The sequence below is a fragment of the Acanthopagrus latus genome, chromosome 24 (assembly GCF_904848185.1).
Source record: "Acanthopagrus latus isolate v.2019 chromosome 24, fAcaLat1.1, whole genome shotgun sequence".
In the NCBI taxonomy this organism is placed as follows: domain Eukaryota; kingdom Metazoa; phylum Chordata; class Actinopteri; order Spariformes; family Sparidae; genus Acanthopagrus; species Acanthopagrus latus.
Genome location: NC_051062.1, coordinates 11,626,370 through 11,639,683, shown reverse-complemented (window position 1 = coordinate 11,639,683; position 13,314 = coordinate 11,626,370). Strand labels below are relative to the sequence as shown.

At 44.4% G+C, this 13,314-nt stretch overlaps 1 protein-coding gene across 5 annotated transcripts in view; it reads left to right on the top strand.

Annotated features, from left to right (window-relative positions):
* Positions 1–13,314, top strand: part of LOC119015032 (receptor tyrosine-protein kinase erbB-4-like) — a 276,642-nt gene that overhangs the window by 196,563 nt on the left and 66,765 nt on the right. For all 5 annotated transcript variants that reach the window (XM_037090594.1, XM_037090591.1, XM_037090592.1 and 2 more), the window contains 4 exons: positions 473–605; positions 4,934–5,027; positions 7,579–7,733; positions 12,093–12,137. In XM_037090594.1, coding sequence (XP_036946489.1) covers positions 473–605; positions 4,934–5,027; positions 7,579–7,733; positions 12,093–12,137 — 427 coding nt within the window. The remainder of the gene's footprint in view (positions 1–472; positions 606–4,933; positions 5,028–7,578; positions 7,734–12,092; positions 12,138–13,314) is intronic.

The window sequence follows — 13,314 nt, the reverse complement described above, 5'->3', positions numbered from 1 at the left end:
TGTTGTTGTTCAACTGTAAAATAAAGGGCTAAAGGTTCTGGTCTGGGTGCTCTTCAGTGGCGGAGGTGTGGGAAATACCAGTTTTACAGCCGGCAGCTTCAAGAACACACACACACACACATAACAAGAAGCAGTGGCGTCTATTTATTGTCCACCTTTAATCAAGTACTGTTCTTATTTAATCTTCACTTTAATTTAATCATTTCCATTTTCTGCTTCCACCTCACTACACTGTAGAGCCAAATAGCCATTCTTTTAGACCACTACATTTATTTTCCTGCTTGAGTTACTAGTTACATGTGTATTTATTTATATGAAATTCAATTCATGTGCTGTATCATGTTCCCAGTTTGCTGGAATTGCATTATGTGTGTATGTGCAGGCTACGGTAGTGCCTGAAACCATTTGTGTATGATTGCATTTGCTTACATATTTGATTAGATACATTCAGTTAGCTCCTTTCTCTCCACAGATCAGCTGCGAATGGTGTGTGATCGGATGTGCTCAGACGACGGGTGCTGGGGCCCGGGGCCCGACCAGTGCCTCTCCTGCCGATATTTCAGACGAGGCCGCACCTGCGTCGAGTCCTGCAACCTCTTCGACGGGTGAGCAGTCCGTTCGCAAACACTTTTTTTTTTCCTCTTCTGATGCACTCTGGTTTGTTTGAGCTGATCTGACACAAATCATCAAAATGAGCTTTTTTTTTCCCTGAACGTCAGATCATTATGGTTTTACGTGAGGCTACATTAAATCCCCACGCAAACAGCCAAGACGTGACGAGCAGGTGAAATAGAATCAGTTCATACAGCTTCGATGCTCGAGGAGGAAGTCAAAACACTCTCAGGGGCTCTGCAGGAGGAGAGACTAATTGCCGATTGGCACGAATGTAATGAGATGAAACGGTTAGCGTGAACATTACAGGGGCATTTGGCTGAGCGTTACATCCATTGTCCAGAATCAATTTGAATATACTGTTGAAGAATTCTATTTTATTACAAAGTGCCCATTCGCGCTGACAGACAAGAGTGTTTACTGCTCTTCACCGCGGAATGACTGACACTCACGACAAAGGCCTTCGGATTGTCCTCACGATCCACTCGTGTTCTGTTTTTTTCCGTGTGAATAATTGCATTCAGGTCATTGCTTTATGCTGCCTAGAGGCACATCAAAAAGATCACTGCCAACTCACCTGGGGAGGAACACTTCTTTGTAGATGTAGTTTCCAGCCTTTTGTGCTCCTCTTGAATGAACGAGGAGATGTTGTGAATCGCAGCACTTGAAAGCATCCGTCTAAAATAAGACTGTACCGACAGCGCCTGCCACAAGATAAATATGACTTTCTTGCGAGCCGTGATGTCAAGCTTGTGTTTTTCCCCCGAGGGTGGAGGGGGGTGGTGCACGTATGCCTGGGAGAGAAGGGTGTACGAGAGCGAGCAACCCTCGGTCATGTCGACTTGTTGCCGGTCCTTTTCCCGGCGCCGTTTGTGGGAGGGAGGCTTTGAAGTTGCCGGCAAAAACAGCTCACAGCGAGGGCTTTGAAGAAGACTGGTGAGGAAGAGGCGCGTGGCGGGGAGCTGCTGAAGCACACTCGTTTCCTATACTGTAAATACAGTCAGTCGCTGTGATGCATCGCAAGCTGGGGCCCCACGTCTCTGCTCTCCGTCTCCGACCTGGAGTAAATCAAAATATCCGCAACCTACAGGCTGGCCTTGTGCAAAGAAGTCGCCACCTGCCATGCATCAAGTCCGCGTACCTTCGGCAGGTAAAGGGGAGCTTTTTTTGAGCTGGAAAACCTTGGATAACCTGGATTTTTTTTTTTTTTTGTCAACTGGTGACTCACACTATGTACTTTCCATCTTATTCAAGCCAGTATGAGACGTAATCTGTATCCTGTATTTAAATATCGTTGGCTTGAATATGCAATAACGGATCACTGAATTACTTGGAGGGCACAGAATGGTCAATTATCAACAGGAGCTTTTTGTCTGGGAGACTGAGCGGACCTCACTCCAACACGTCGAACAGCCGCTCCTCAAACGCTACCAGCTAAACAATATCAGGGCGTCTTTAAAGTTCATGTTGACAGAAAGTAGCTGATGAAACCAGGCTGTCAGTGCTGAGGCGCGCTCTGTTTATTTACCTTGTCTTGTAAAAAAAAAAAAAAAGAAAGAAGAAACTGCTGAAACAGTCGCTGTCTGTACAAGATTAGGGTGGTGGTATATTTAGACGTGCGGCAGCCACCACTCCTGAATCCCGAGATAAGGTTTACAGTTTCATCACCGGTGACAGTTATTGCACCGAACAGTGTATCCTGAACAGACCTGAATGAGCAGTACTTTTAGGATCCTCTGCCATCAGGGTCCAGTGCTTTGAGCGGTAAATGGAGTGCATTCACTATTTGCAAATTTACGTTTGCAACCTTGTAGCTAGCACTGTTTCAGCCTCGTCTCACAGTCCGAGGAGCGCTTGGTTGAAAAGTCTCTGCTCCACTCACTGTATCTGTGGTTCAGCCGTGTTCCCAGCAGGTCGACTAAATATCTGCTCTGGATGTATTGTATTCGACTGTATATCTCCACAGAATGTATTCGCTCATTAAATATGTTTTCAGGTTGGCGATGTTAAAACCTTAAGATTCCTCGGCTCGCCCTCGTTATACGTCTCTGTTCTTAATGAGGAAAGGCACTAATTCCCTTTAGTTTATACATCTGTTGAATAAAACAAAGCAGGCGTGCGAGGGGTGGGGGGGGAGAAAACGTCTGAGATGGCGTCCACTGAGGGTTGGGGGGGTTTGGAGGGAGGAAGCGGATTAGGGAGGCGCTGAAAGTGCTTAATTAAAAAAGTTGCTCGGATGGGTTGGCCATGCTCTGGTTTGCAGCAGGTTCCGAGGTTTGAATGGTGGCCACGGTCCCGCTTAAAATCCTGCTAAAACAGGGCTAATCCCCCCATCAGGCCGTCCCCCCGGTGGGGCCTTGGCGCACACCTCCAGCCGTGAAGGGGGCCAATCAGGAGGAACGGCTTTGACAGAATGGAAATGACCCTGGAGAGCGCCGCTGCAGAGGTCTTTGTCTCTCGCCCATTCTCCTCCATGTATTTTTTTTTTTTTTTTATTCCCCTCAACCAACAAAAGAGATATCTCTCCTCTGCCTGGGCCCTTTTCTAAAGGATTCCCCTGGACAGAGCTTCCAGGAGAGAAATCTAATTTATTTTGGAACAAGGGGAAAGAAAGACCAGGGAGAAATGTAAAGAGAGCAGTGGGAGTTTTCCTTTGAGTCCTCCAAAAAACATTACTAATAAAGGGACACTCTGTGATACTGCGGATTTAGATGTTTGAGATGAAACGCTGTGAACACGACGAACCATTAGGACCATTAAAAAGAAGATGTTCTGACATTAAGGCTCGTCAAAAGGGAAATCTAGGGTTTTATCTTTATTTTTATTGCCCTTTAATGTGCTACAGTTGAACTCGGGAGTGTCGGAGTGTCTCTTTTTTCTTTTTCTTTTTTTTTTTTAAGAACCAGCAAGACTGAAAAGTTTCCATCTGATATTCACCACATGAACATGCAAAAAAAAAAAAAACACACACACACACACACACACACACACATACCCGCAGGAGATTCAAATTCCTCAGTTCAAGATTGCGTAAAAAAAAAAAAAAAGTGTCTCACAAGGAAGGAAGCCGTCGAGTCTTTATTCCACCCTGGTAGCACCGCTTGCAAATACAAACAAAACACACACACAAACAGTGAGTCACTCTCATTAGCTCACCACTGTGAGAACGGGCCTTGTTTGTAACTGGGTGAATCCTCCTCTGAGGACGTCTGTCCTCCTCATCGGCCCATCGATCCCTCTGATGTGAAAAGTGTTTTTGATCGGCGGCGGTTCTTATTGACAGCAGCCACCCTCTGCTCGCCGCAGACATCAAAAAAACACGCTGATTCTGACACAAACAAAGGGAGACATTTATAGATCGGTTGCATGCACACACACATATGCACATATAAGGATTTGGCAGTATGGCCTGAGGCGCTGTGCAGCTCCTGTTGGTGTAATTGCAGCGTATAAACCCAATATTGAGCTCCACTGTTTACCTCTATTCCTTCACAAGTCTAAGCGGGGAAAACAAAGCCATCATGACCTACAACGCATTGCTCCAGATGGATAAATAAAGGGTCGGCCAGGCTTGAACCAGTCGCACAAACTGCCGTCAGATTTCATTTCTTTGTTGCAACTTTAGGTACATTAAGGTTAATTTTGTTACTTCTCTCGAGACATAATGCTGTGCTTATGCTATGCTTAGGTTTGGCACAAAGATCAGCTGGTCAGGGTTAGGAAATGCATGGTTTGGCTTAAAATAGCTGCTTTGGTTTCCCACAAAACTGGTAAAATAGATAATAAATAATAGCCACAAAAAATTGTCTGGAACTGGTTCACCTCCACGTGAAACAAGCTGATTTGGGTCGCCAATAAAACGTCCGGAGAAGTCCGCCCTCTCTTTCCACCCTTTCCTTCTCCCACAAGCTCTCCTTCCGCTCCCTTCCCTCCTCCCGTGCATCACCTCGTGTTTGCCCGTGATTTAAGAAGCTGTTCATTATTCATGGGCCCGTCTCAGTTAACATATTGACCACGCTAAGCCTTTAACTTGATCAAATAGTCTCAGGCTGCTCGCTGCCCAGCGTGCCCCTCTTCCAGAGGGCACTCCAGCAGTCCAGAAAGCCAGAGATGGCCGCGAGTAAATGAAGGTGTGAGATTGCTTTCTTGATGCTGTATCACATGTTGGTTTAAAATCAAAGGGCTGCTATGTACAGCTTGCGCTCTTACGCACACAGCGTACTTCAAAATCTCCCCACAGCAGGCTCTTAATCAATATTTCAATGCGGGTGCGCTCTCAAATCTATAATACATGCATCTCTATCTCGATTATCTCTGCCAGGGAAGTGCGGGAATTTGCCAACGGATCCGTGTGCCTGGAGTGTGATAACCAGTGTGAGAGGATGGACGGGAACACCATGACGTGTCTCGGCCAGGTAAGAAAACACTTCAGCCACCCTCGAGCGCAACTTCCCCTTCACGTAACAATAGTCCTTTCACTTTCAGATAAAAAACAAAACACCACTCTCATTTTTCCTCTCATATCTCCTGCGTGCTAAAGTGGATTTCCAACTTATTTTGTGGGAGTCTCTCGGCGTCACGCGCGGGATTGCAGGAGATATAAGTGCTGTGTTTGCAAAGGTGAATGGTAGGTTAATGGGAGGAATGATAAACTGCTGTGGCTACTTTGGGAGGCATGGTTTTGGCAAGCGCGCACACACACACACAAACACACACAGTCTCAAAACAGCACAATGAGATTAGTTGCTGACCTTCCAGTAAAGTCACTTCTGGAATATGGGATGCGATCACACCACGACGCTCCAAAATGTTAGAATTTCCCTTTGAAATGTCAGCGGAGATGCACAGATGAGCACACAGACATACAAACTGTATGTTCAACAAGCATGCTTCCACTGAAAGGCTGCATCAGTCATTTCATCATTTGAATTACAATGTGTTAACCAGCGGTTCCCAAAGCTGGAGCTGAATGATAAAGGGGATGAAAAAGCAGAAAACATGTATTTCTGCAACACAAATCTATATGGTTATCTGCTGTGTTTCTGCCTTTCTTCATTTTGAATCACTGAACATGTTCCCATCCTCAGGCCTCGATCAAAATAAATCAATCCGGGCAGAACAAAATGACTCTACTTACAACAAGGAAATGTTTGCAACATGACATGGGCCACGATTAGATATTGCTAAGTTTTGAAGAGTGAGCCTGGCAATATTCATATTACTGTCAACAAATCCTCTGAAACAGCCAAACCCACAGTTCTCCAAAAACATTAAACAGCACACTGGGCGAGAAATCTCATTGTAATTCATCTTCAGAAAAAGAGGTGCCAGTGCCCTCAGACAAAACCCAAGTAAATCATTTAAAACTCATCAAAACTTTGACAACAAGTGCTTCACGTTTGGAACAAAAAAAATCGGCAATTAAGTAAAACAGGACATTTTAGTCTATTTTTTTTAAACGATATTCACAATGAGAATGTAGCTTTTAAACCAATCAGCACCTCCCTTGTCTGCACCTCATTGCCTTGTTTGTTTAGTTTGTATTTAAGTCCAGTCTCTTGTTCAGTCATTGTCAAGTCACTCCTGCTCAGTTTCCATTATCCTACTACTGCTTAGTATCTGTTAACCTGTTAACATCCGTTATGCTGCTCCTGCTGAGTTTCCATCAGTTCCCCTGATCCTTCTGTTGCTGTTCCCCGGATGTTTCTACATGTTTGCCTGTCCCTTGTGTTGCGGCGATCAGTAAGATAAACTCTGTCCATTCTCGTGCATTGGGGTCCAACTTCTCTGCTTCTACGTGACCAATGCAGTTTTGTTTTTTTTTCTGCAAAATGAAGGTCGTGTCGGCAGATTTGAGTTGGAGTAGAGAAAAAAATGTCTTTAATAAAAATGAGAAGCACATTCTTGGTTTGGAAAAAAGGTCTGCTAAACCACTATATATATATTTATATATATATAATTTTACATTTGCAGAGTTACACTACAGAAAGTTGTATCTAATGTGCCGCATGACTTATTTTGTGGAATTTAGTCGCTGTGTGAGTAACCTTTTATGACTGTCTCTGGAGACAGAGCAGGAGAGGGAGAGAGAATAAGAGATGAAGGAAGAAGCAGCGACTTCTCAAGGATGCACAGAGGCTGCTGACTTTGAGATGCCGGTCACAGTTGAGTAGTAAATAACACCAGAGTCAATCATCCACGGGCGCTCTCGCACACGGATACACATGCGCACGGCATACACAGACATACCCCGATGCATTCTGACATCTGTATGCATTCACACACACGCGCGCACACAAACATGCAAAGCGAGAATAATGTTTATTGATGGCGTGCGTTCGCATGTGTCAAACTGCGAGAGGCTGTCCATCAGGTCACCGCGGTCGTCATTAGCAGCTGAGCGCCGGGATGCAACCGTCTGCCACATTTCACACACACACACACACACACACACCCCTCAGGTACAATCAGCCACACACACTCCTCGCCGTGTTACTTATTCATGATCCTGTTGCGGCCGAGCTCAGTTACCACTTGTCGACTCCTCCATCACATGCGATGCGCCACACTTTGACACGACCTGGTTCCTCGTGCGTTTTGCCAATTTAAACAGGCTGGACCGCAGCTCGAATACACTCTCGCCAATTCTTCTCTCTGCACATTATACATCACTGAGCGGGAGTTCATGTGTGCTCCGCCAGCCACATTAGTCGTGGTTGGAAGTGAGCAAATTGACATGATTCGCCGGGTCCAAATGTGATCTGTTCAATTTTTTATATCCACCCTTTCCTCTTCCAATTCCTCCCTTGCTTTGTTTTTCCCCCCTCACCTCTCCGCCCGTCACTTGGACTCACAATTCCACCACACTAATCGCTTCTCCTGCTCCTCTTTCTTTATTCTTCCCTTGTCTGCCGCCTCCTGCTCCTCCTCTCATCTCCTTCCTCCTTGTTCTTCCTCTCCCCTCAGGGCCCGGACCAGTGTGTAAAATGCCTCCACTTCAAAGATGGACCCAACTGCGTGGAGAAGTGCCCTGACGGGTTGCAGGGGGCCAACAGTTTCATCTTCAAGTACGCCAAGGCCAACAACGAGTGTCATCCCTGCCATGCTAACTGCACCCAGGGGTAAGAAGCCGGACAACACGTGGAGATGTATAAAAATTGATGCATCTCTTTTAAGCATTCGTCCTCTTTGTACTCGCCTGAGAATCCCCTGGCTTAGGTGCTATTAACCATAGTGAAGACATGCTCCATTGGACACGAGGCGCCTCCCTCCCGAGGAGAGAATGAAAGAAAAAGAAGCGAGGCAGAGCAGATGACTTAATCTTGCAGCTGCTCGATTCCCCCGACCTGTAGCTGGCTCCTGGGGTCCCTTCGGGCAGGGGCAGAATGCATTGACCCCCAAAGGCCACGTGGAGCACGTTGCAGATGAACTATGAATGAAGGGATGGTTTTAGAGAGACGGCAGCTAGAGGGGGGATACGAAGCAAGACGGGGGTGTACGGTGGGAAAATGTGAGAAAGAGAAGATGGAGAGGAGGGACTTGGAAGTTGTTGGATGCTTGAACACCGAACATTCAGACGTCACAAATCAAACATCCGCTGGAGCAAAAGGTCAACTTCAAGAGCTTTGAATGGGCTTTGGATTATGATTAAAGATTCCTCGAATACGCAGCTTTAAACTGCATAAGTGCTTGAGATGCAAAAGGTCCATATACACCTCATTATAGAGTTTTATTGTACCAACAGGACAGAGTCAAATTGACCCGGAACAATGAATAGAAGAGCCGACTGCACCGCTGCTGTCAAAAACAATTTTTTTATACCATGTCTGGAAGTAGCTGGTGTTGGGAGAGGGTTTTACTGCGGAGCTACAACTCAGTTAATTGGTAAGCCTGTCAACAGAAGTTTAGTCTCCAGCACTTTTGGTGATTGATGAATTGTTTTAGCAAAAAATGCCAAACTTTCTCCAGTTCTCGATCTCGATCCAGCTTCTGGAAAGTGAGGATTTATTGCTTTTATATCCACTTTACATCACTGTAACTTGAATATGCTAAATAAGCAAGACAAGGGACCATAATTTACAAAATGTTCATCATGTTGCATTAAAGAAGACTTGAGGCCAGTGATTGAGTCCATAAACACAGCAGGAAACTCACTGAGGTAATTAATCAAGTTAGAAGTAGGGTCATTTCCTCATAAGCTTACATACAATCAGAAAATCACAAATTAGAGAGAATGCAGAATTTCCTCATTGGCTTCAGAATGACTCAGGAAATTTCTTTTCGTCTTGTGCCAAGCTAGCACTTTCCCCCTGTTTCCAGCCTTTATGCTTAGCTAAGCTAATCAGCTCCTGGCTGCAGCTGTATTATTTTACAGACAGACATAAAGAAGTATTAATCTTCTCGTGGCACAAATCAAAAAGGCATATTTTCCTATAAACTTAAATATTGCCGTCCCTCCAGATCCCAAATCCTACATACTGCACCTTTAAAACGTGATGTGTGCATGTAACAGATACTCGGGTTACCTGGTATGACCGCTGCATTTCTGGCTGCAGAAGCGCTGAGCGCATTGCTCAAACAAACTCCAAAAACATACTTGAAAATAAAACCACAGCGCAGCACGCACCCGGCTGTAAACAAACACGTTTTCATGCAGAGGCCAGAGCAGGACAAGTCTTTGAAAAAGCATGGAGAGGCTGTGGAAACAAAGAAAATGTGCCTGTGTCATGTATCCAGCAGGGTTTATGGCTTCATCCCCTCTTGTCTTTTGAAGTCAACATGGCTGCAACTTTGAACTTTCATTTTTTTTTGTTATACTCATACTGGGAAGCGTACCAGCGAGGAAGCAGCTGAAAATTGGGGATTGCCAGTAAAGAGCGAGAGATGGCGGGCGAGGGTCTGAGGTGGAGCTTGTCAGTGGACTCTGCAAACAATGTTAGAGCGCCGAAACCTAGCAACAGAGCCGGAGATATGATCCGAGGGCGGGAAGGGACTCAATGTACCGTCTCTCACATAGCACGAGGTCATTTCATTTTACTGCTGCTGCCCTGGAAGTGTCGAAAATATCAGAGCAGCTCTACAGGAGAGGACGGGCTGAAGAAGAGGGAAAAGACAATGGATATAACGGGAGAGAAGACTGATGTGAGGTTACAATTCTTCCTGTGACAGCTTTCACTCACACAGACACACAAGTGCCTGATCCCGACTGTGTGAACACTAATCTGTCGGTGGAATGACAACACCTCCATCATGCCTTGTCATCCCATCCTGCCCTCCAGTTGCAGGGTGCTCTGGATTAATGCCAAGGCCGACGCTGAGGCCGTGAGCCAAAAAGAGACATTGCAGAGGGTCAGGGGTCAGTGTCAGGAACAGAATGGCACCTTAACAGCGGGTAAAGAGCTGGTATCTGGCTAAATAATAGCTCAAACGGAGCAGACGATTAAACCAGCAGCCTGAAAAGGTTTTGAAACTGTGAGACACACAGTGGTGAAAGGGACCAATCGTAAAAAAAAAAACGAAAGAGAAAAATTCCTTTACTGAGTGTGAAATCCCTTATTTTTTTAAAGAGAAAAACACAGGAATCTCTGTTTCAATTTCAGGGAAAAGTCATTAATTAAAACTGCTGAACTTGCCTTACAGTTCTCACCTTTTAGGTTTTCTTCAGTTATAAAGTAGCCCAGTGATAACTGTCTGTGCATCCACAAGTTCATTGCAAAGGTGAATTGCTAATAGCTAATTCGGCATGCCATTGGTGGCAATGGTGGCAATTTAAAATAAAAGGTGCAGAGCGTCCCTGTGAATTTTTACATTTTTAGGTTTTCCTCACTGTCTAAATAATCCAGTGATGGTTGGCTTAACATGCATTGGTCCACTGCTAACAGGAACAACTAGCAGCTAATTCAGCATACCTGTAAATGGTGCCAGTATTAAATATCTGAAAGAGACGCTGCTTGAAATCATCAAGTTTTAAGGTTTTACTTAGTCAAAGAAACCCAGTGATAGTCGTGTGCACGTGCATGGGTTCATCATGAACAAGAAGTGCTAATAGCTAATTCGGCATACTTTTAATAATAATTTGCCAAAATGTATGAGGAGAAATGCTCAAGGAGTAGCCCAAGGTGTACATTATACTTCCTGTTCCCCAGAAGCGTAATGACACAAAACACACAATTGTCTTGATTTTGTCATCCTAACGCGTCCTTACTGTTAGAAATATTGCTAAAAAGAACAATATGTACTGTACCTTTGTTCCCTACTCATCCAGAAAGGAAATTATGTGGCACATGTGCACACACACAACCGCAGACACACAACACTGGATACAGACACTGATTGCTTGCTAATTAGCTATTTGGTGCACCATTTAATTGACGCCGAAGTGACTTTGGAGGAGCCACAGTTGTCACCCGATTTAATTCCAAAGTTAGCCTGCTCTCCTAATTTGCTATGTAATTTGTTGTGTCTTGCGTGCCTGTGCAAAACGTGCACGCTTATGCACACGCAGACACACACAGACACATGCACACACACACAGAAGCATTCAAAACTCATTCTCCTGTGTCTATCCTGCTGTTCAAAGTCCTCCACTCAAGGAGCTGGAATTAATGAGCAGCCAAGAGTCTGCTCTAATCACTTCCTGCTTACCTAATGCTGAAAACTGCACTTCTCACTCATCGTACTGTTATCAGCACTACGTTGCAGCGGCTTTGATTGTTGAGGTAATGGGATCCTGTTGATAATGCTGAATCAGAGAGAGACGTCCCTGGAAACAAAACACAGGCATTCTTCTTTTATTAGAATAGAAGATACGTACTGTATTTAGAGGAAAATTAAGATTTAATGAAAGTAAAACACTAAAATATACAAATACTCCAAACCTGCAATAAAACCAGCTATGCCTGATTCATTTTGAGTTGTGTTTCTGGTCACTTGATGAAGGTACAGCACATGGCTTGGACAGAAAGCAGCTGGGAAGGCTCTGTTTTAGGCCGACACATCCTAGAATGTAATCCTCTGACGCTGACCTCTCAACCTTATTTCTGTGTTTCAGGTTTGAAGTGGACAAATACTCACTGCGGAGACAAATTGGAGCTTGTATCTAGATATTCTCACCACCTCTACAGAGGTTATTAATTCTTAATAGATATTGGAAGGGTGCCTCAGTTTCCTCTGATTGAGATTTGACCGTTTTAATTTCCCCCAGGGTTCGACTCTACATCCAGACGGTGCAGAAATGTTTACTCGGCCCAAGACTCCATTTAAATATCCCCCACCAACCGAAACAAACAAGAACGACGGCCTCCTCACCCAAACGCTTCCCTCCTGTCATACTGACAAGTGGTCAGCCGTGCTCGGGATTCAATTTTCCACAGGTTCCTGCCCAGTGACAGCTGATTGACGTGCAAGAAAGACAACATGAGGTTTACTCATAACCTGTCCCCGATTTAATGGATGATCTCTCTGGTTTGTCTACCCTGCAGGTGCCTCGGGCCAAGACTCCAAGATTGTGTCGGGATGATGGACAGGTAAGGGATCTGAGGGTACATCTGTAATGTGGGACAGAGGAGGGTAGACCACCATCAGATCCTGCCACTCCTAATTAAAATTTCTCATGATGCTCGTTAAAAAAAGTGGTTTCTAATTAATGGATGATTGGGAATCTTTTTGTTCCGGTCTAAACTTTATCTGAATCGTGTGGTCTAATTTGTGCCATTGTTACTATTTAATGTGTGCGAATCACATGAATAATGATTCATTAATTATAATCAACGTCTTCATTATAATTATTATTAGTGAAATTAGAAGTGATTGTAGTGGCTTTTCAGAGCAGAGGAGACTAAACTGCTCTTGTATTTTTCTGCGTGAAGCTGGAAATTAGCTTAGCTTAGCTTAATTTAGCTCATCTCGGCACAATGTCAAGAAAATGTAGGAAAAGCTTGTGACAGTAACTTTTTTGTTTATTCTCAACACAAGCAAAAACAACAAGTTGTGGTCTTCACAGGAAGTTATAGACTCTTTCTTGGCTGGGAACGGAAACTTCCTGGATTCTTGCCATCGCGCTGAGGTTGCCAGATAACCAACTTGGGCTGTTTTTTACATTTATGCTAAGCTAAGATAATCACGTCATGCCTTCAGCGTCACACTTGACAGACAGACATGAGAGAGCAGTATCAGCTTTTTCATGGTACACTTGGCAACAAATTGAGTGGGTGAAACTTTTTTTTTCCAAAATGACCCGAGACTAAAGTGCACTATGTAGTTTAGGGAAACTGAGCTTAGAGAACAACACAGTTTACTTTGTTTATATGTGGCGGACCCTGCCACCTTTCGAGCTTCAGTGTTCTGGGGACCTTATTTTCTTTTATTTTTCTCATACGGCCAATTGCTGCAGCACTTCTATTCATGGGTGGTTGTGGGAACTAACTTACATATGCCGAATTTGCAAGAAGGTCCAAATAATTAATAATTTGTTGGGAAGGGTGCTTCAAGTTTTTTAAGCTTCTCTGACCTTAATGACCCATAAAATTGGGAGATTTTATTAGGGAGTCTGGTGAATTCCTCTCCCTCTTGATCTCCTTGCTGTTGTTGACTGGAGCTGATGTCTTGACGGTTTGTTTAAATGCACAGTTTCTGATACTTTCACAGTATTTGCACATCACGTAGTCCCGCTTTGTCAGAGCATTTAAGAAAAAAATCATGGTA